Genomic DNA, 21,025 nt, shown 5'->3' with positions numbered 1-21,025 from the left:
CCAGCAAGTCAACCAGACCTATTTAGATTACTGATCACCATTTCAAATATACGTTAAGCAATTTGGTAGAAAGCCCATAAACAGTTACAAATTTGGGCAGAGTTTCCTCTTAAAAGTGTGCCAAAACTATCTGCTGAATTCTGAACCCATTCTTCGTTTGATCTTTGTCTCAGCTCTCATCTTGCCACAATAAGCACTTCTGAAGAGAGCAAATTCCTCTGTTAAAAATCACTGCCCAGGGGCCGGCCCCGTGGCTGAGTGGTTGGGTTTGCCTGCTCCGCTTTGCGGCCCAGGGTTTCACCGGTTCGAATCCTGGGCGCAGACATGGCACTGCTCATGAAGCCATGCTGGGGAGGCATCCCACATGACACAACTAGAAGGACCCACAACTAAAAATACACAACTATGTACCAGGGGGCTTTGGGAGAAAAAGGAAAAATTTCTTTAAATCTTAAAAAAAAAAAAAAAAAAATCACTGCCTAATTCAGAGTTCAATGTAACTGTATGGAAACAATCCAAAGTTTTTCCATCTCAGAAGTCAGCCTGTCTTACTCTAAATGGGTAAATTGTATGGTATCTGAACTAGATCGCAACAAAGCTGGGGTTTTTTTCTTTTTTGTCAGCCTGTCAATTTTTTTTTTTAAAAGAATCACAATTTATTACTTTAGTTTGGTTTTAGGCCCTTTCAAATACTGTTCCCTTCTTTGAAGCTGTCATCACAATCAAATGCAGAAAACTGAACTTGAAGGCTGGGAAGTGTTCAGATAATAACGTATGGTTAAGCCTGTGGACTTGAACCTGGACCAGCCTGCTCGTGTCCGGTTGTGCCATTTATTAGCTAGGAGACTTTGGGCCAGTCAGTCATCCTTCTGAGGACTTGGTTCCCTCATCTGTAAAATAAGGGTAACAGCATATGCCTCGGCAAACTGGTGGGAGGATTCAACGAAGCTGTGTATACAAAGCTCTTTGCTCAGCGCCTGGCACATAGAAGGCACTCAGCCTCAACAAATAAAACGTCCAGTCCACAGCAACATCTCCTCAAATCCCCTCTGATCGCCCATCTCTTTCCTTCCCTCTGTGCTCGCTCCTGGGCCTATTTAAAACTCTCCCTCTGAGCAGTTCCCACAGCCTTCACCTCCTCTGGTTCACGCCCCTGCAAAACCTATAGGGACACGAGAGAGCGCTTGATGGAATGAGGAGGAAGTGGAGGAAATGAGAAGCCAAGACCAGCAGGTCCCGGGGTGGGGGTGGGGGGCAAAGGCTGGCGACATTCATCTTCCTGGTAGACTCTCGGGCGTTTTGCTCCACTGAGTCCACACAGTTCAACACATCCAGAGAGACTAGTTTCAAGAGCACCAGCTATTTTGAGGCAGCAGGTACAATTAGGTGCACTCAGGCAAGTTGAAAGTATTCTTTCCCACCAGCACCTGGCACTCTACTAAGAATTATATGGCCCATCAAAAAAAAAATCTCGAAGCTTCCATAATGTGAAACTAAAACAATGATGCATACTTCCCTGTGTGAGTCACAGGAATCTTTTTCAGTACTTTAAAGGCACAGTATGGACTATGTGAAACAAGTAGGAAACAAATCTAAACATAGGCAGTTCTCTCCTCTGTTCAAGGAAAAAAAAAAAGTGAGAACAGAAGGTACCCAAAATGACAAGCAGAGATGATGGTAATTGGATGTTTTGCATAGCTAAAACCAAAAAATGACATTAGCAAGGCATTTGGTTTTAAGTTCATACCTAATCTGAATACACTCACACTAAACCAGTTGTTCTCAACCTGGGCGATTTTGGCTCTCAAGGGATATGTGGCAATGTCTAGAGCTACTGGCACCTCAAGAGTAGAGGCTAGAACATCCTATAATGTACAGGACAGTCCACCACAATAAAGAATTATCCAGCCCAAATGTCAACAGTGCTGACTTGAGAAATCCTGCATTAACCAAAAATCTTAATAATGGTCATCTTAATCATAATCAGTATCAATAGTTAAAGAAAATCCTTTGTTTACCAACCACTTCCATTTGCAGAGAACTTTAAGAGCCTTTATCTGCATTGTTTCTTTTGATCTTGGGCGTGGACCTAAGAGGTAAAGCCAGTGGAAACCCTAAGGGCAAAAAGAAGCCTGGTTGTGATTTCACGGTCAGAATGCTATTCCTATTATGTTACACTACATCCCTAGTCTGGTACACAAAGGTAGACAAAGATATGTGAGGCGGCTCACACACAAGCACTCAAAGGACTTACAACTGGAATATCCAACTACGTACTGGGGCTTTGGGGAGAAAAAAGATATATATTTTGGTTGAAATTTCTAGGAAATTATACACCATCTTGCTTTTTACAATGCTGAATATTAAACAATTTTTGATGAGGAGGATATAATTGTGAACTTCCATTACTGAAATGTTGGATGGTATTGTTGGAAATTTTTTTCTATTCTTCCTGTCAGATTGTCAGACCATTTCTGTTGTTGCGTCTGAAAGCACACTCTTCTAGCCACTTCCCTCCAGATCCACTCTCGTGCCTCTCCTACTTTGTGGCTTCTCATCTGCCATGAGCAGTGGAAAAATGAAAAGCAAGCTTATTGAAGAATTTTCTGAGTGAAGGCTAACATGCATGAAGTACAAAGTTTGCAACATTATCTTAAGAGCAGATACTTTCTTTTTCAACTTGGGCTAATGTCCTAGCGCTTACAACTGTTATCCCAAGTCTGACCTATGAACTACAGTGTTATCAGATGCTATACATTTCCAAACCATTTCTATAAAGCAAATGAGAATTTAATGTTTTCTAAGATGAGAAGAAATGGTTCAAGGACCATTCCCACGTATTCCTACTTGCAACACTGGAGAGCGATAACATTCTGAGAAATAATTTTCAAAGTGAAAAAGAATGTCTCAGTGGTATATAGAATGCATCTGCGGTATGTAGGATAATACCATGAACTAATGAGCAACTGTAGGATTGTACGTCTAAAAAAGATACTTCACTTTTACTGAAAATGAAAAGACACTGGTCAAATGCAAAACATCTAAAAGGCGTAACGGGATTCATACAACATGTCAATGTAAGTTCACTTTCTAAGACTTTAGGAGGAAACTAAAACATCTGCTACTGTGGAATCTGCTGGTTCTACTCAAATAATACGCTGTATCTGCCTAGAAATTTTTAAGATTTTATTTTTTCCTTTTTCTCTCCAAAGTCCCCTGGTACACAGTTGTGTATTTTTCGTTGTGGGTCCTCCTAGTTGTGGCATGTAGGATGCCGCCTCAGCACAGCCTGATGAGCGGTGCCATGTCTGCACCCAGGATCCGAACCAGCGAAACCCTGGGCCACCGAAGCAGAACACTCGAACTTAACCACTCGGCCACAGGGCGGCCTCCTAGAAATTTTGCTAAATTAGTTTTATCAGATATCTGCAAAAGGGCCTGAGGCCAATTCCAATCGCCAATTAAAATACACACAAAAACCATATATAATATTTATGTATATAAATATATATAAAATTTATAGCTAGCATTTATTGAGTACTGAATATGTAAATATACCAAGTTTTACATCCATTACTTAATTTACTCCTTCACAACCTTATGAAACAAATACTTTCATTATGCCGATTTGGTAAAGAAACAGCCTCAAGGAGGTTCTGCAACTCACCGAAGATATAAACTGGCAGAGGCAGGATTTAAACCCACGCCTGTCTGATTTCTGAGCCGGATCTCTCAACCAGTTTTACCATCCTTTCAAGAAATGAACAGAAATTTCTATCATTTCACCATTATATTTGATTTTTTAAATCTTGTCCACTATTTCATGACATATACAGTGTGCAGGCAAAATGTGGTCAAAACACCATATGGTATCTCATCACATTGTGCAGATTTTTGTATTAGAATAAATTTCAACCTTGTATACAAGTTAATCATATTCTAAATGTCAATATCTACTAAAGTTTAAAGTATTACCATTCTCCTAGCAGGAAGCACTGAGAAGGCAATTAGGTTAATTACGACCATAAAGAAACCACAGAGTGCGCCCAGATGCACAAAAGTCCTAATTTACATGAAGGAAGTGACCTTCCTGAAGACTGTATGATTAAAGCTTTCTTTTTTGAAAAGGCCAGACTATTTCAAAGAAGCTAAGAAATAAATTTAGCCTATGAATTTTAAAAGCATTTTCACGTGCATGAAATTTACCCATGGGAGGGCTAGAAAACTATTTCAAATATTCCAGCTGTAAAGAGTTATTTATATTCCAACTATTACTGCTCACCTGAGTTTCATTTTCTTACTTATAGGATAAACAACTTTTCTGTGGCTACGGAACATCTAATAAGCTAACAGAACTACCATGGTTTAAAGTTCTCCATCTTGTAACTGAGGACAGAAAGTTTTAGAACGCAGTACTAATTTAAAAAGCTGGAAAGGGGTGGAGGGTGTGAGCAACCTTAGAAAAGGAGGGAAAACGCTCAGCTTATTATGTAGTTCAGCTTAAACATATATCAGATAACTAATCCCTTTGCTTTGCCAAAGGATATTTTCCCCTGCATCCTACCCCCAACCCATGACAGAAATCTTCAAAGATGTAACTTTGGCTCAAAGAAACAATTAACAATGATGTCATTGCAACAGCTACAATTAGAGGATACTTTGTTACATAAAACAGATATACTTTGAAAGTTAGAGTTAATGCACTTTTAAATTGAATCATCTCTCAAATGTACCAAGGAAACTTATTTAAAGGAATCCTATATTAGAAAAAGAAAAAAACTGAGCAAAGAAAAAAATGAGAAAAGATGGTGATAAAGCTTGTGTATTAAATAGAATTTTACATATTGGGCTGGCATAAAAGTGCACTTAAAAAATGTAGCACTCTACATAGGATTTCATTCATTCACTCAATCGGAATTTCACAATCACCTAATATGAGCCAGGAACTCTTCCAGGCATTGGAGAAACAGCAGGGAACAGTCCGAGATAGTTCTCATGATGCTAACGGAAAGGTTCATCTTCATGTTAAAATGAGTCAAGTCACTAAAGGAGGTGATGGAGAAAGCTTCTCTGTATTCACAACTCTCACCTTGATGACAGTTGTCAAGTTGACAACTTATCCCTAAATCAATGTGATCCCAGTCTCTGCCTCCACCTGTCTTGTCAAAACAGCAGCCCATGGTGTCTCAGTTGCTGTGGCCGCTGGTGCTCTGGTGCAAGGGGCCCAGGCCTGGCACCCCACCTCCAAGGTCTGTCCAACGGTCACCTTCACCACCACCCCAAACAAACCTACCACCTCCTTTCCTGTCTCACAGACCAGCTGCTGAGAACAAGTCCTCAGGCCTAAGCTCGGCAGGCTCCACACTGGGAATCCTGACTGTAGCCGGCCTTTGGAAAACAGATTGTGAGAGACGAAGCCCCCTGTTGTCGCGGAGTTTTAGTGAGTGTATGGGGTGGAAGTGGGGGACAGAAAATGAGACCAAAAAAATACAGAGTTAGATAGTGCTAAATATTGCAGAGAAAAATAAAACAAGGAAAGGAGTATGGGAGCAGGGCTCCAATTTTAAATAAGGTGGCCAGGGGAAAGGCCTCAGTGAGAAGACGTGTTTAAGTAAAGATGTCAAGGAGATGAACTTGATACTTTTTCAACACTGAAAGTAAGGTGTCAAGTGACTGAAGTTTCCTATTAGTCAAGCCTTTCAGGTCTACAATAAAAAGTTGCATCACACTTAACACATGAGCAAAGGGAAAATATTAGAAGAAAAAAATCATTAAAGAGAAATTATTTTCTTAATCAATTCGGGGGGGGGGGTATTTTCAGAGAAAGGAAAATAAGCAGATATAAACTGTTCACCAAAAAATAAAAGAGCTTAGGGCCGGCCTGGCGGCACAGCAGTTATGTGCACATGTTCTGCTTTAGCAGCCCGGGGTTCACGGGTTCGGATCCCGGGTGTGGAGATGGCACCGCTTGTCAAGCCAGGCTGTGGCAGGCATCCCACGTATAAAGTAAAGGAAGATGGGCACCATGTGAGCTCAGGGCCAGTCTTCCTCAGCAAAAAGAGGAGGATTGGTGGCAGATGTTAGCTCAGGGCTAATCTTCCTTAAAAATGAAAGAAAGCAAGATGAAAGAGAGATGAGAGAGAGATGAGAGAGAGATGAGAGAGAGATGAGAGATAGAGAGAGAGAGAGAGAGAGAGAGAGAGAGAGAGAGAAAACAGCAAGTTATTTTACCAGCAAAATGGGTTTATTCAGGAATGGCAGAGGAATTGCAATTCAGGACACATAAGCTATGGTGAAACATACCCAAGTCCAAAGGGACAAAGGGAAGTTCAGGTTTTATGAGGCTTTAGGAGGAAACTGGAGAGGGTTGTTTTGAACAACAGTTCATTGGAAAGGAAGACTTCGAGATTGTGGCGGTTTCTCATTGGCTACAAGCGATGGTGAGTGCGCTGCTGCTGGGCCAGGAGGGACCTGCACTCTTTTCCTTAAAAACAGGAGATGAAATTCCCATGTCAAAATAATTCTTATCTTCCTTCTTTCTGCTGGTTATGCAGGCTGCACCAGGTGGTACCTGTGTGAGACTTCCCCCTCCAGGGCTTCCTGCCTCCATTTTAAATGAGGTTTCCTTCACTCATCTTCACAAAACTATTAAAGATCTCCAGGAGTCCATAACAAAGCCTATTTTCTGAACGAGCCACTATAGCATTTGCAGGAACTAACTGTAAGGAACTGGCTTCGAGACCCAAAACAAGGAGAATAAAAAAAAACCTTTTCCAGATGAAAAAGTACAAATTGTAGCAGGACCCAGGAATCTATGCCAGAAATGAACAATTAACAAAAAGATCTACAGGAATGAATCTTCTGAAATAAGGGCTTTCAGTGCATCTGCGATACATGCGATTGCCAATATAATTTTCCTAAAGTCTACGGAAGTGAGCCACCATCAAGACCACGAGGCTCAGAAGCACCTAACCCACCCCAGCCAGCTCATCAGAGGGCTTTCATGACATTAGATGATGACACTTGCCCAGTGAAAGTGGGGTTATGAGAGTATCTTTTAATTTTCTATTCCTTTTTTCTACTTTCCCATACCCACAATGTGGTTAAAGCAAATCTCCCAGGTTAACAAAAACATACAAGTTGGTCCTTCAGTTCCAAAGCTTGGAAACAGGCATAGCTCTCAATGAAAAGGAGGTTATATTGGGCACCACACTGTCTTCAGAACAATGATTGCCATCATTGGCAGTTTCCTCCTTGCTTCCTCCTGAATCCTTCTCTTCCCTTCTTTTCACTGTTTTCATAACCAGTGGCCTGAGTTTACCACTTTCTATAAAAGGACTATAGAGGGGCTCTAATTAGCACCCTAGTCAGTTCCCTCGTTCTTCCACGGTGGACAGCATCTCTGAGTGTGACTACCCACATCCAATTTCTTATTACACTAACATGTTAAAAGAGCGAGGAAAAAAAAGCTATGCATAAGTCTCTTAAAAAAATTAAAGTAGTTTGCGAACATATACCAGTAGGGTCATGATATTGATATATTATTATTATATATATAAACACACATGTGTGCATATATTGACATATTCTATTATATAGTCATCATTATAGGGTTTTGTTTTTTTTTTTTTTTTGGTGAGGAAGATTGGCCCTGAGCTAACATCTGTTGCCAATCTTCCTCTTTTTGCTTGAGGAAGACTGTTGCTGAGTTAACATCTATGCCAATCTTCCTCTATTTTGTATGTGGGATGCCATCACAGCATGGCTTACCGAGCAGTGTGTAGGTCCACGCCCAGGATCTGAACTGGCAAACACCAGGCCATTGAAGCGGACCACACAACCACTACGCCACTGGGCCAGCCCCTAGGTGTTTTTTTTTTTTAATGGGGTAAAAGAGAAGAGTTGCAGTTTTATCTGCTTCTGCAGAATATCTAAAATTAACAGATTCTTGAAAATTAACATTCTCCATATAACTTCAAAGTTTAGTAGGCCACCATCACCCCGCTAAAGATGTGATATAACCTGGTCAAAAAAAAGTTCCTAGGAAGAAAGCAGTAGAGCGCGTGAATTAGGTGAGTATTCCCAAGAAATCTGGTTGCACAGCCAAGACCAGGAAGCTATTTCTTGTTTCCATCCCCAAGATCTTTTCTAAGAATTCGTTTCTCTTTTTTCCTTGAAAATGTCTTTTTTTCCTTCCTCACTAGCTATAGTAGATCAGAGAATTGCTTTTGTTTTGGTTTTGTTTTTTTCAATAAGATTTTCTTTTTCCTTTTTCTCCCCAAAGCCCCCCGGTACACAGTTGTGTATTTTTTGTTGTGGGTCCTTCTAGTTGTGGCATGTGGGACATCACCTCAGCATGGCTTGATGAGCGGTGCCATGTCCGTGCCCAGGATCCGAACCAGTGAAACCGTGGGCCGCCGAAGCACAGCGCGAACTTAACCACTCGGCCACGGGGCCGGCCCCGTTTTTGTTTTTAATACTCTGGATAAACTGGAGAAAAATATCAGGGAAAGGCGTCTTCTCCATTATTAAAGATCACCAATCGTATTCTTTACGTTCAGAGATGTTAAAAACTGGCAAAAAGAAATTTATGGGAGGGGCCGGCCCAGTGGCACAGCAGTTAAGTTTGCACATTCTGCTTTGGCAGGCCAGGGTTCACCTGTTCGGATCCCAGGTGCAGACCTATGCACCGTTTGTCAAGCCATGCTGTGGCAGGCATCCCACATACAAAATAGAGGAAGATGGGTGCAGGTGTTAGCTCAGGGCCAGTCTTCCTCAGCAAAAAGAGAAGGATTGGTAGCAGATGTTAGCTCAGAGCTAATCTTCCTCAAGAAAGGAAGGAAGGAGGGGAGGGAAGGAGAGGAGAAGAAAGGAAGGGAGGAAGGGAGGGAGGGAGGGAAGGAGGGAAGGAGGGAGGGAGGGAGGGAGGGAGGAAGAAATGTATGGGAGAGAGAAAAGTTTAGGAGTTAAGAGCATGGGTTGAAATCCTAGCTCCCCAAGCCATGTGAAGCTGGACAAATTATTCAATCTGTCTGAGCTTCTGGTTCCTCTTCTGTACAGTGAGGATTACAGGTCCTACTTGTGACGATTAAGTGAGTTTATGCACATAAACTGACCAACAAAGTTAGTGCTCAATAAATGATAGGTATTATCATTATGACTCTTATGACTGTAGTTATAATTAAGAGGGGGAGGAGGTAGCCAGAGACATGGAAGAGATAACCACACATAGTACGTTTTGGGTTTAGAGGAGTGGGGTGTGAAAGTTACTAGGCAAGGTTTTCAGTTATATAATCCATGAATATATTTCATAATCTTTGCTATTATTCAGAGGCAGTAAATATTGCACAATTTTATTTTAAAATTTAGGCCAACCTACATTTCAATGTCTAACCATTTTCTAAACACCCCAATTCACATGAAAACATCCCAACTTCAGAGATGTTAAAATGTAAAAAAGTATATATTTTAGATTTGATAAAAGACATTAAGAGATGGAAAACAACAGTAATATTTCAGAATGTTCCACAGTCCCATCTTTTTCTATAAGAGCTGGAAACTAAAATCTTGCTTCTGATCTTACCTAGTTTTTGCCTCTAAGACTTTTTTTAAAGCAAGCCCATTAGAGATGGGCAGAAAAAGGGAGGAGTTTTATTAAGAGTTTTAACTTTAAAAGCTAATGCCTAATAGTGAGAAAAAACAGGCAAAGAAGACAAAGGCTATGAAAGAAGCAAAGAGGACAGCAAGAATAGGAAATGAGAGATAAAGCCATAAGATAAGGAAACTCCTGACAACATAACAAAGATTCTGGGGTCTTTCAGTGGAGGAGCAACCCAGGTCCTATTAACTCCAATATGCTCTCGAGTCAAGACATATCACAGCATCAGAAAGGATGCCAGGAATAATCAAGACTGCTAAACTAAAAGGGACATCCAGTTCATGAATTCTCAAAGGGAACAAGGTATACTATCCCCATGCCCTTCCTAATACGCACCTGCACAAAATGGCTACATATTGCTGATAGGAGCACGTGAAAGGTGTAGACACAGAAGGAAAGCTGAGAACCACCGATGTTACAATATTTCAGTTTGAAGCCGGGGTAACAGACCAGAGAGGGTTACATCTGACGTTCCATCTCCTCTACAGCAAACCACTAAGTCATCTAGCGTCTCCTTGAATATCCTCATTATTAAGGAACTCACGACACCAAAGGAACACGATTTCATTTTCTGACAGTGTTGTCAGAAAATTCTTATGTTGAACCAAGATGTGCCAAGCTAGTTTGGGGTTCTTCTGTTTATTCAATATTTACTGAGCCCTTGAGTGGACTTAGAGGGACCCTTGAGGAGCAATGGCAATGGATGATTCGAGTTAGGGACTGGTGGGGCAGGTACGATAGAAAAACAGGAAGAAATTTAGTGAAGAAATGGAGGTGGCTGGCAAGAGTGAATGTAGGAGGATTTTTTTCTAGGAGGGTAGAAGACAAATAGTCAGGGAAAGCTAAGAGAGGGCTGACCTCAGGTCCTGCCCAAGAGCTATGTGGAGAAAGGAAGATGATCCATTGCCACTTGAGTCACCAGGAAATCGGCGCTAAGAGGAGAAAGTCAGGCTTCAGTCAGGGAGTAGAGGTGGAGGGTGGTGGTTCTGTGATGCAATTCAGCCTTCAGGGAAGTTTGACACAAAAGTTGGGCTTAAGACAGCCAGGAGGAAAGATCGAGGCCAGCAGAGAAAGGCAGTTTTGGCTGGGACGTAGGGGAGGAGAGCCAGGCAGGAAGCGTGTGAAAGGGGTTGGGAAGACAGAAGAGCTTGCACCTTGGGTAGTGACTTGCACTCAGCAGATACAACTGTAAACAACCAATCACAAGCCAGTGAGACAGTGCTAGATTACATACACGTAAAATGCCAACAGAACCCAGACTGTGAGGGTAGGGCCTGTGTTATCCCAACAAAAGTACTGAAAAACAGTTATTATTTGGACACTTCCCAAGCACTGTTCTAAGCCCCTTAAGAATATTAACTTTTCGGGGCTGGCCCCGTGGCCGAGTGGTTAAGTTCGCGCGCTCCGCTGCAGGCGGCCCAGTGTTTCGTTGGTTCGAATCCTGGGCGCGGACATGGCACTGCTCATCAGACCACGCTGAGGCAGCGTCCCACATGCCACAACTAGAAGGACCCACAACGAAATATACAACTATGTACCGGGGGGCTTTGGGGAGAAAAATAAAATCTTTAAAAAAAAAAAAAAAAAAAAGAATATTAACTTTTCATTCTTCCAACAACTCCATGACATAGGTAATATTAACACTCCCATTTTAGAGATGACAAAACTGAGTCCAAAAGAGCTGTAAATCACCCAGTTAATTACTAGAGAAGGATTCAAACTCAGCCACTCTTAACTCCAGATCCCACACTCTAAGCCATTATAGTGTATCGTTTTCACCTTGATTTCTAGGCCCTAACACAATGCCTGGTTCATAGCAAACATTCAGATATTTGTTGAAGGACTGAAGGATCCCTAGCTTCAGTGGGATCACAGGAGGCAAACTGTAATGAAGGATAAAGGGATTTGAAAAGAGAATCCAGAGATACCGGTGGAATGAATTGGCTTAGCGTTTTGAATGGAACTCAGGGATGAAACTGTTTTCCCAACCTGGTGTGGATTTCCGGAGTGTGTCAGCAGGACACTGCTCCAACCAGACACATAAACCAGCAGAGGCAGGCTCTCGGCTGACCATGAAGGCCCCAAGTCAGCTGTGTGGTCTTCTGCAAAGTTGTATGCAGCACAGCCAAAGCATGCCTTCCTCTCAACCACAAGGCTCTGATCACTGCTTTTACCCCAACACTGTCTTATACTCTGGCTGTTTATTATACATCATGTTACCTTTGTAGGACAGAAATTACTTAAGGTCGAGGCATTAGTCTTACTCATCTTTACATTCCCGATACCAACCAACATATTGGTAAATCATCAACACGACAGCATTAAGGTACCGCGTTTTAGGGGAAAAAAAGTTACATGTTAGTCAACTCTCTGTAGAGACAGTGAAGATCACTTTGTTTAAAAGTTTATTTTTCTATAGAAAGTTTTCAATGATTATTTTAAACCAAATTTGGCTATAATTAAAAACCTTCCATACGTTATACTGAATTGCACTTGAAATTATAAGCAATAACCCCTCAGTGTTCTTCAGTTGGGGTATCTCATAATTTATTTGGTTCTACATACTGATTTTGCACCTCCAAAATGTACTCATTAGCATATATTTTTAAAATGCAAATACCCTTATCATAAAGGCATTGCACTTTTTAAGGCTACTATTAACACGTGGCCTAACATAAATCCTGCCAGAGGCCCCAGGGAACCACCCAGCCTTGCACAGCAGGCTGGACATTTGTCTGCAGCAAGGCTGCATCGCGGCTTGGGGCAGTCCTCAGAACAATGGCCCCTCGAGTTTCCGCAGACGCTGCAGTTGGTGGAGTGGACAGTTTAATTCCAGTGAATGGGTGTGTGTGAAAGGGGCACGGCAGCTGGGTTTGTTGTCACCCTATTCCTGCATAAGGGAGGCAATAACACAAAATTGTTTATGGGCTCCCAGAACGCTTGCGGTGTTAACATCCACACTATCGACTGCTTTCCAAGGACAGATGGCTAATTCTACACAATGCTCTGTAAACAATGCCAAATTTATTTCTGAAAACACACACAACGCCTCAAGTGTGACTGATGCACAACTAATCTAGCTTTAATAGTTCTAATAAGATTAAATGTCTATGAATGCAAAAGGTCCATCCCTATACCGAAGAGTTACTGGTAAAAGGTTTAACCAATAGTCACTAACATGATCATTTTGGGATATAGAGTATCCCATTATAGACATCAATAACATGCAGTTGGGGAGCCATAGAGGGATTCTGGCATGGGAAGGATATGATTAATTCCCAGATTTAAGAAAACTGTTGGGGTGGAGGCACATGGTATGTAGAGGGATACCAACACAGCTGATGAGAGCTGATGAGAGCAGTGGGCCTGACAGAAGGCAAAGGCCACCATCCCGAAATGAAGGGGAACCAATGAGAACAGTGGCTGACTGGTGGCAAGTAGATAACAGAGAAGAGCAGATTTAAACTAAACTTTGAAGCCTAACAAAAGCAAGGTTGATAATACCTCCAAGGAATGCCAGGAGGGGCTGGATTGAAGCAGAAAAAGAAGTTGCAAATTGGTGCCCTCAGGACACTTACTTTATTAAGCAGGCCCTTGAAAATGCTGAGCAGTAGATATGAACTAAATGAGCCCAGAGGATGGATGAGCAGGTCTGAATAAGAGGAGGCAGGAAATACTGGAGAAGAGGGATGGGGGATGTTGGAGCGAAGAAAGGAGAAAAATGGGGGTAGCTAGAGGAAGAAACTTGGATTTCCAGGGAAGTAGGAAAATCAGGAGATCTCTGGTAATCCAGTCCAAGAAAAGAGCTTTAAAAAGAAGCAAATGCCACAGAGATATTAAGACTAAGGATCAGAAACAAACTATGGGATGCTGCTTGGGAATTCACTGCGGATTGAGAGTGCTGATCCAGCGCTGGGAACAGAAGCCGGCCTAGAAGAAGAAAAGGAAGTGGGGAGACGGACGGGGTGCGGGGATGAAGAAGTGGAGGCGGCGAGGGAAGTACATACAGTAGTTTCCCGAAGACAGCTGTTGGGTGGTAGCTCCAGAGAGTATCCAGGTTTAAAGCCTAGGAAGACCTCATTTGGAGGGAACCGAGAGGGGAGAGGGCAAGGAGGCTGTGAAGGGAGACAGTATAGATGCAAACCACGGGAGGTAACAGAAGAGAAACGCAGCTGGGGACTGGACTTATCCTCCAGATTAGGAAAGGAAAAGAGGGCAGCAATAGAGGAGACTAGAAACCAAGTGTGAAGTGAAAGTGATGCGGGGTTGGTGAGCAGAGGAGTCGAAAGAAAGATTTCTTGGACTCTCAAGATCTGGCAGTAGTGCTCTTTTATTTAGAGAATAGGATGGAATAGCATGGGGACAGGACCCATGGGCAGGCAGAGCTGGCGCCGGGATGCTGCTGCTGCTGGCATGGGGACAGGACCCATGGGCAGTCAGAGCTGCTGCTGCAAACATGGGTGGAGAGTAAGACTAAATTTAAGGCATAGGTATGTGAGTTATCTCTTTACAAGACAAAGGAAAGAATATGTAAAAGAGTTGTTAAAATGACATCAGTGCTGGTAGGTTCTGGTTATTGGGTGGTCCTATAACTTTTAGATAAGAATCAAACCAGATTAAGCAAATGGCAGAAGCCACCGCTTAAATATTACCTTCAGCTAAAGACAAAGGAGGATGTGTGTGTGTGTGTGTGGGGGGGGGGGGGGGTCAGTTACGTGAGGTTGCCAGACAGTAAACAACTTAAGTTCTTGCCTTCCCCATTAACAGTTTCCAGAGATAAGGCCATCCCGCCTTCCTCCAGGTGCAGAGGGGAGGCATCTTTACAGATGGAGGTTTCCCTTACAAATGCAAATATTTCCCAACAAAGGGCAAGCAAATCCTGCTCCTCAGAGCTGCTTTTATTAAAGGTAACCAGCCCCCTTCTCATCTGCAGTTTCAAAAGTAACCAGCCTAAAATCCTCATCAAAAGGAGGTCACTCGGGCTCACATCAGATCTCACATCAAATACTCCAGTCAGATACAAATTGTCTATCAGCATAAATTAAAGTCCACTTCAAGAGGGACAGGGTGGGGTTGAGAAACAAGTACAAAGTAGAAAAGACCTATAACAGATGTAAAAAAGGCATCAACCAGAAGTGGGCAAAAAGTTTGCCACAAACTACAGAAGGCCCAGATGATGTGCCAGTTGAGGGACCATCTATATCACTCTGCCTTGCACCTGCAGCCTTGGTTGCCTGTGCTCAGGAGCAAAGGTGGGGTTTACCAATGTTTGGGAATGCACAGTAGTTCATAAACCTGGTTGTACATCAGAACCATTTGGGGCACTTGTTAAAAATACAGCTTCTCTAACCCTACCCCCTGGAGATTATGACTCCTTATATCTAGGGTGCGGCTGGAAATTTTTAATTAGCACTCCAAGTAATTCTGATGCAGCCGGTAGGATGGTACCTGGAAACCAAGCAGATCATCAGAATTATCTGGTATATTTTTTAAAAATACAGATTCGTGAGCTCCTCTCCAAACCTAGTGAATCTCACACTACACTCACATTGATAAAATTAAATGCATCATGTTTGAATCCTTTTTCAATCAACCTTCTAGTAAATGCACGTAGGAAAGAATTTCAGTACAATCCTAACTCCACAAGAATCAAATCCAAGTGCCCTGCAAGTCCAGAGGTAGTGGCCCTTGGTCAGACCCCCTAATCCCGACGCCAAGCTCAGGTCCTCTTCTCTGTCACCAGGTGGGTCCATGCACCTAAGTTTCCATCGGTAGAAGAAAAAGAATGCAAGCAAATAGCTGAATGTGGAATAAAAGTTTCTCAGTGTTCTTAGGCCATGGCTATTCATTAAAAGACAACTGACTACTCTCTAAATCGCTCTTGGAAGGAAATCCAAGCAAGAAAACTCTTCCTGGTTCCTGTCCCTCTGAAGGACATTCCAATTTCAAAGTCCATCTTTAAGCAGCTTCTAAGAAACATTAATAATATTAATGTACATCACCATTTTATTACAAATCTTTAGGTAAATTACTTGTTTAGATCATTGTTTTAAATATAATAAACACAAATGTCACAAATAACCTTAGCCCCAACATATCTGAGACGGTTACTGCACTGCACTTTGCCCCTCAGAGCTCTAGGAAACCTTAAGAACTAGTGTTACAAGCATGTGGGGACTGAAGCCAGAGAGACCTGCCTCTGAAGCCCAGGCTGATGTAGAGCATTACACTTACGACGTTCTGAAACTTGGTTTTTCTTTTTCTCTAAAATCCTAATACTACCTATCTTGCAGGGTTGTCAGAAGAATAAGAATTGGAAGTAAAACACATATAGCCCTTGTTCAGAGCCACCATTCAATAAACAGCATTCAATAAACTCTTACTGCTCTTACCCAAATCTCCACCCCTCCTCCTGCAACAAAGGTGAACTTAGTCCTCTAGCGCTCAGGATATTGGAGTACATGTTGAAAATCCATGGCGAGTACTGGAAAAAGGAACTCTACTTACAGAAAGCTTGCACATCATGCAGTGAGAAGTCCTTCAGCACAAAGCACCCAGATGCCGAATAAACTACAACAGATATACTTCTAAACAAACTGCTGAGATCATAAGAAAATTAAAGGATATTTCCAAGGACAAAAGAAAAAAAGAACAATCAACCTAAACCCAGTGGCCAAGTACTTTGTAAGCCCATGGCGCCCTGGGGGCAATACCCTTCTGGGGAACCTGGAGCCCAGGAACTGAGGGTCTTGCACAAGAAGGGGAGAGTTGGCCTTCAGCTTGTGAAACTGGGTAAGGGCTGAACCTGAGACCCAATGCCAATGTTCCCCACTGAAGAAGCTACACCTTGGATAAAAGGGTGGCCTAGGAAAAACCTGCCTTCCATCAAAGCACACTGAGAAAATCTGTGGACCTACACCAAACCTGAGTGGAAAATTAATGACAATAATGATGCTGATCTCCCCTGAGCAAGGCTGAAGTCAAATGTACACTATTTTCAAGTCAGAGGAATGCTTGGCTAATCAAAGTGGTCTTGGGTTGGAAGGAGAAACAAGCAAATATTTTCTACAGAAAGGCATCTTCAATACAGACCCCTCAGGATTCCCATAAAACTAAGGAAATAAGCTACCTTGAATGATAGCAAAAAAACCCCAAAAAACAAAAACCCATTCAATGGATAGACTCTCCCCCACCCCAAAGGCTTCAAATATCCAGACTACGGAAAAGAAAAAAAGGGAAGGCATAGAAAAAGCTGGGCCAAAAAAAACAAAAAGGAAAATTTTAATCCTACTGTGTGTGTGTATAAAATATCCCTTTAAATGTATGTTTCTCCCATAAAGGAATTATGTGCTTTATGTGATGTGTGGTAAAAGCATTGCCTTTGATGCCAGGCACACTTGAATCTGAATCCTTGCTAACCAAGTACCAGTTAAGGATTCCAGCAAGTTAATAAAACTCTCTGTCCCTCAATTTCTTCAGCTGTAAAATGGGCATAATACTACCTACCTATCAGGACTGTTGTGAAATAAATTCATACACATATTCATGTGTGTATCACATAGCACAGTTCTTAGTATAGAAAATGAACGCAATAAATAGTAGCTATTATGAACATCATGGGGGCAGGGCATTCATTCAACAAGTATTTATAGAGTGTCTCCTATGTGCCAGTATTCAAACTGCCAGACTCTTTGGGACACAGAGATGGATAATGACTCCTTGTTGTGATACTATCTGGTATGCTTAAGTACTGTTATCTTCATTATTCAGATGAAGAAACGGAGGAATTAAGAGACTCAGTCCAACTCACACAGCTAGTAATCTAAGAGACTAGCATTTGGATGCTACAGCACCCCAAGCCTATGTCTTAATTATCTCACCTCTTTGCTTACCTAGATGAGATTCACATTCAGATATAGGGGATACAGTTAGACTTTTTTTTTTGGCCAAAATACAGAGAACTCTAGAAATAGCAGATTTCACAATCATAGAATATACCATAACACCCTAAACTGAATTCTCTGCTAAGTTCTTGACCTCTTAGTTTTTGTTCCTTCTTCAAGAGGAATAGTAACATTTTGATAATGAGCAACACCCACTCTGTATGCAATGGGTCTAAATGCTATGATTTTCATGTATAACAATACTTTTCTAGGCGCTATAGAGTAAATTGGCAGCTTTTGGGAATTTAAACCTGGTTTACTTTTTGATAAGGGGAGGATCCTACTTATATAATGATAGATAGCTGCGTGAGACTTCACAGGGAAGCAGATTTGATTTAAAGGAAGCACCTTCTACACTTTTTCACCCCAGCAAATTGAACAGGGTGTGGTCACTCAACAGTTTAAGACTACCTGTCAAAACACTAGATCATTCTCCAACAGACACTGCAGATGATATACTAAGGTAAAGAGGAATAGTCGGCCCCAGAAGAAACAGTAATTACTTTTCAACTCTGAAAATAATGGCAGCCAGAACTTTGAGCGTAAACAATATTGAGGCAATGTAATACACCTAGAAAAGTCATTGCGAGGTTCTCCGTCTCATTAAAAAAAACTGGGTTGGATTGTCTCTGAATAATAAAGAGAACAGAAAAGAATAGACTCTTTCTTCTATCAGCACAGTTGCCTCGTAGAAATGGCTTACAGACCGCCACAGCTTCACTCATTCCTACTTCTAGGAGGGCGCTTCATCTTTTGCTCACCTAGTCCAAGAGTTTGAAACTAAGCAGGTGACTAAGTAAAATGATGATGTAAAAGAACATGGATCCTATTACCCTCAAATTGAAAACAGCTGAGGATTAAGAAATTGGGTCGCTCAATTAAAACATTCATAAGTAACTTCAAAACAAAGCAATGCATTTTCACTTAAAAAAGAAAACATTCTTCCATTCATTTTAGAATGAATCACACCTAAATCTGGAGGAGATTTCAGAGGTTATCTCACCAGTGTCCTCATTTTGCAGATGAGGAAATTGAGACCTAAAGCACCTTAATTCAGTTACTTGTTTACATATTATCTCACATCACTATTTCTTCCCTTATCTAACACGGCTATAAATTTGTAATTCATCATCCATCGCGTTTTTTTCAGGACAAGGACTCGACAGAAAAATTTTAAACCTCCAGTATTCATCACGTTTAAACCATCATAACAGCTTTACTTAATCAGAACAAAATGAGCGAAAGTGAGTAAAAGGATTTGTATTTCTGCTGCTTAAATAAGGGTTTTGCCTCTTAACTGCTCTACATACAAGACACCTCTGGTTACGCCGTAACAGGAGCACAAAAAAGGGGGGAGAGGATTTTAAAGGCAAGTTTTGCAAACCCAGAAAAAACTCCCCAGTGTTTTCTACATAGCTTCAAGCTCGCGTCGGGAGAACGGAATGCCTTTAAATAGCGAAGAAGATGTGGGCTTGAACAGATCTTGAAGATTTCTTCCAATACCCAGATTCGATGAGAATTCAGAACTCAAAATATCCCATTACTGATATCTGAATTTATCAGTACGAGAACGGCAATAAGAATTCAATTTCTTGATATTAGGAACATGTTTCATCACGAGAGACTTGCAGCTTTTCCCACTCAGGGTGGGAGTCAAGCGTCATTTCCAAAAGGGAAAACCGGAAGCACTCAGGACAGCCTGTCCGAGGTCGCTCACCGGCTAGGCTGCCGGGCCAGGATGAACACCAGCCTCCCCCATTCATTGTACTAACCCTTCGAGCTCGGCCGAAAGCAAGAATTTAGCGAAGAAACGTAAACTTGAGTATCTAGAAAATGGGCTTTAATAACTCCTAACCAAAGTTTTTTTTTTTTAGTTATACGTTTACTTTCGGAATTCCTTGATAAGTGATCTCCAGGGCAAGCTCAGCCCTAGGCGGGTTTCTGCCCAAGGTCCTTTGGGGGAGGGGACAAAACAGGCCATGGGGTGGATGGCCAGGCGCAGCCCTCTGGGAAAGTCTCCCCTGCTGGCTCCCTTTGCAGCCAGCAGCCGGGGCGCACCTGCAGGGCGCTCGGCGAGTCCTTCGCCTGCGACAACGCCCCCTCTCCCTACCCTCCCCACCCTAGGCACTTACCTGGGGCGGCCATGGGTGCCTGGCTCCTGAAAGTGGCCGTCCCGGCCCATCTCGGCTGCGACAGGGGCTTACTCCAGGGCCGGGGGGTTCCTGGGGGCAGGTAGGAGGGGCTGGACTTCCTCCGGATGGCCACCCGCCTGAAGTTGTAGCCGCCCTCGCCGCTCATCGGGCCGGGTGAGCTCGCGGCTCCGCGCTCTCTGTCGCCCTGGTCCGGCCGCGAATACGCGCCCGGCAGGCTCCGCTGGGGCGACCGGACTCCGGGGGGCGTCGCCTGCATGTCCCCGCTTGGCGCGCCTCGAGACCGGTGACTCTGGGGCTGCTCTGCGCCGGCGCCCCGCTCCTCCGGTGTCTCCGCGGCAAGTGCCTCCTCCTTCCCTCCTTCCTGGGACGCCAAGAGCCGCGCAGAGAGTTTGGCTCAGACTCCTTGTGCGGCAGCCGCGACGCCAGGGTCCCTGCGGCTCCCGCACTCACCTGACACCGCGACTGCAGCGCCGACCCAGGGCTGTCTCCACCCCCTGCTCTCCGGAGCCAGTCGCCGGCAGGCTCCCGAGGGTGGGACGAGGAGACCGCAGAGTTCAGCTGGTTTGCGCCGCCGCCGCCGCCTCCTCCCCGGTCCGGGGAAGCAGCCAAGAACGCGCTGTGCCGAGCCGAGCCCTGGGTGCCTCCCCGGAGCCGCTGCGCCCCGGGCGGCCCCGCCCCGCCCCGCGCGCTCGCCCCGCCCCGCGAGCTCATCCATTGGCCGAGAGCAGCCGCGCGAGCGCGCACCTGCGGCCGCACACCTGCGAGCTCTGGAGGCCAGCGACGCTCACCTGTGCGCCGCTCGCTGGCTTCGGGAAGAAAGACAACGTAATTACATTTTCACTGTACTCTGCCCAGGGGCTTGCCATTCTCGAAGACCCACACTCCAAGGGTCATGCATGTGTCTCAAGCCGCTGTACTGAACCCTTGACAATAATCTTATGTCGTAGAACTACCAAGTATTTCAGATAAGGAAACCAAAGTGAGGAACCTACAGTAGGTCACAGAGCACTGCTGAGCTGGAATCCGTACCCGAGTCGCTGCGCCAAGTCTGTCCTTATCTCACGGAATCAAATATCTTGCTGGGAGCATCAGGTCAGAGAACGATGGAGAGGTGTATGGAAGTAAAAGGGAAAGGTGGAGCTAACAATCCACAGGTTTCCAGAAGAGCATCAGACCCTCCATCACCATGAACACTTTCAGGACTTTATTAATAATGCACTTTTAGAGTCCTTTTTATTTGTCATTTTTTTTTAACATCAACTGATACCAAA

The 21,025-nt window shown here is 43.3% G+C and overlaps 1 protein-coding gene across 2 annotated transcripts in view; it reads right to left on the bottom strand.

The window, feature by feature from the left end:
- The window catches only part of FGD4 (FYVE, RhoGEF and PH domain containing 4), a 193,074-nt gene extending 172,637 nt beyond the window's left edge, over nucleotides 1-20,437 (bottom strand). Inside the window, exon 1 of one of the 2 annotated variants that reach the window (XM_070621017.1) lies at nucleotides 19,734-20,437. In XM_070621017.1, the coding sequence (XP_070477118.1) occupies nucleotides 19,734-20,010 (277 nt within the window). In that variant the 5' untranslated portion in view covers nucleotides 20,011-20,437. The remainder of the gene's footprint in view (nucleotides 1-19,733) is intronic. The other variant, XM_070621023.1, reaches the window with a different exon arrangement.
- Between the last annotated feature and the right edge of the window lie 588 nt (nucleotides 20,438-21,025).

Source organism: Equus przewalskii, chromosome 5 (genome assembly GCF_037783145.1).
Source record: "Equus przewalskii isolate Varuska chromosome 5, EquPr2, whole genome shotgun sequence".
Classification (NCBI taxonomy): domain Eukaryota; kingdom Metazoa; phylum Chordata; class Mammalia; order Perissodactyla; family Equidae; genus Equus; species Equus przewalskii.
Note: the sequence above shows the minus strand (reverse complement) of the source record. Positions and strands in the feature narration are given on the sequence as shown.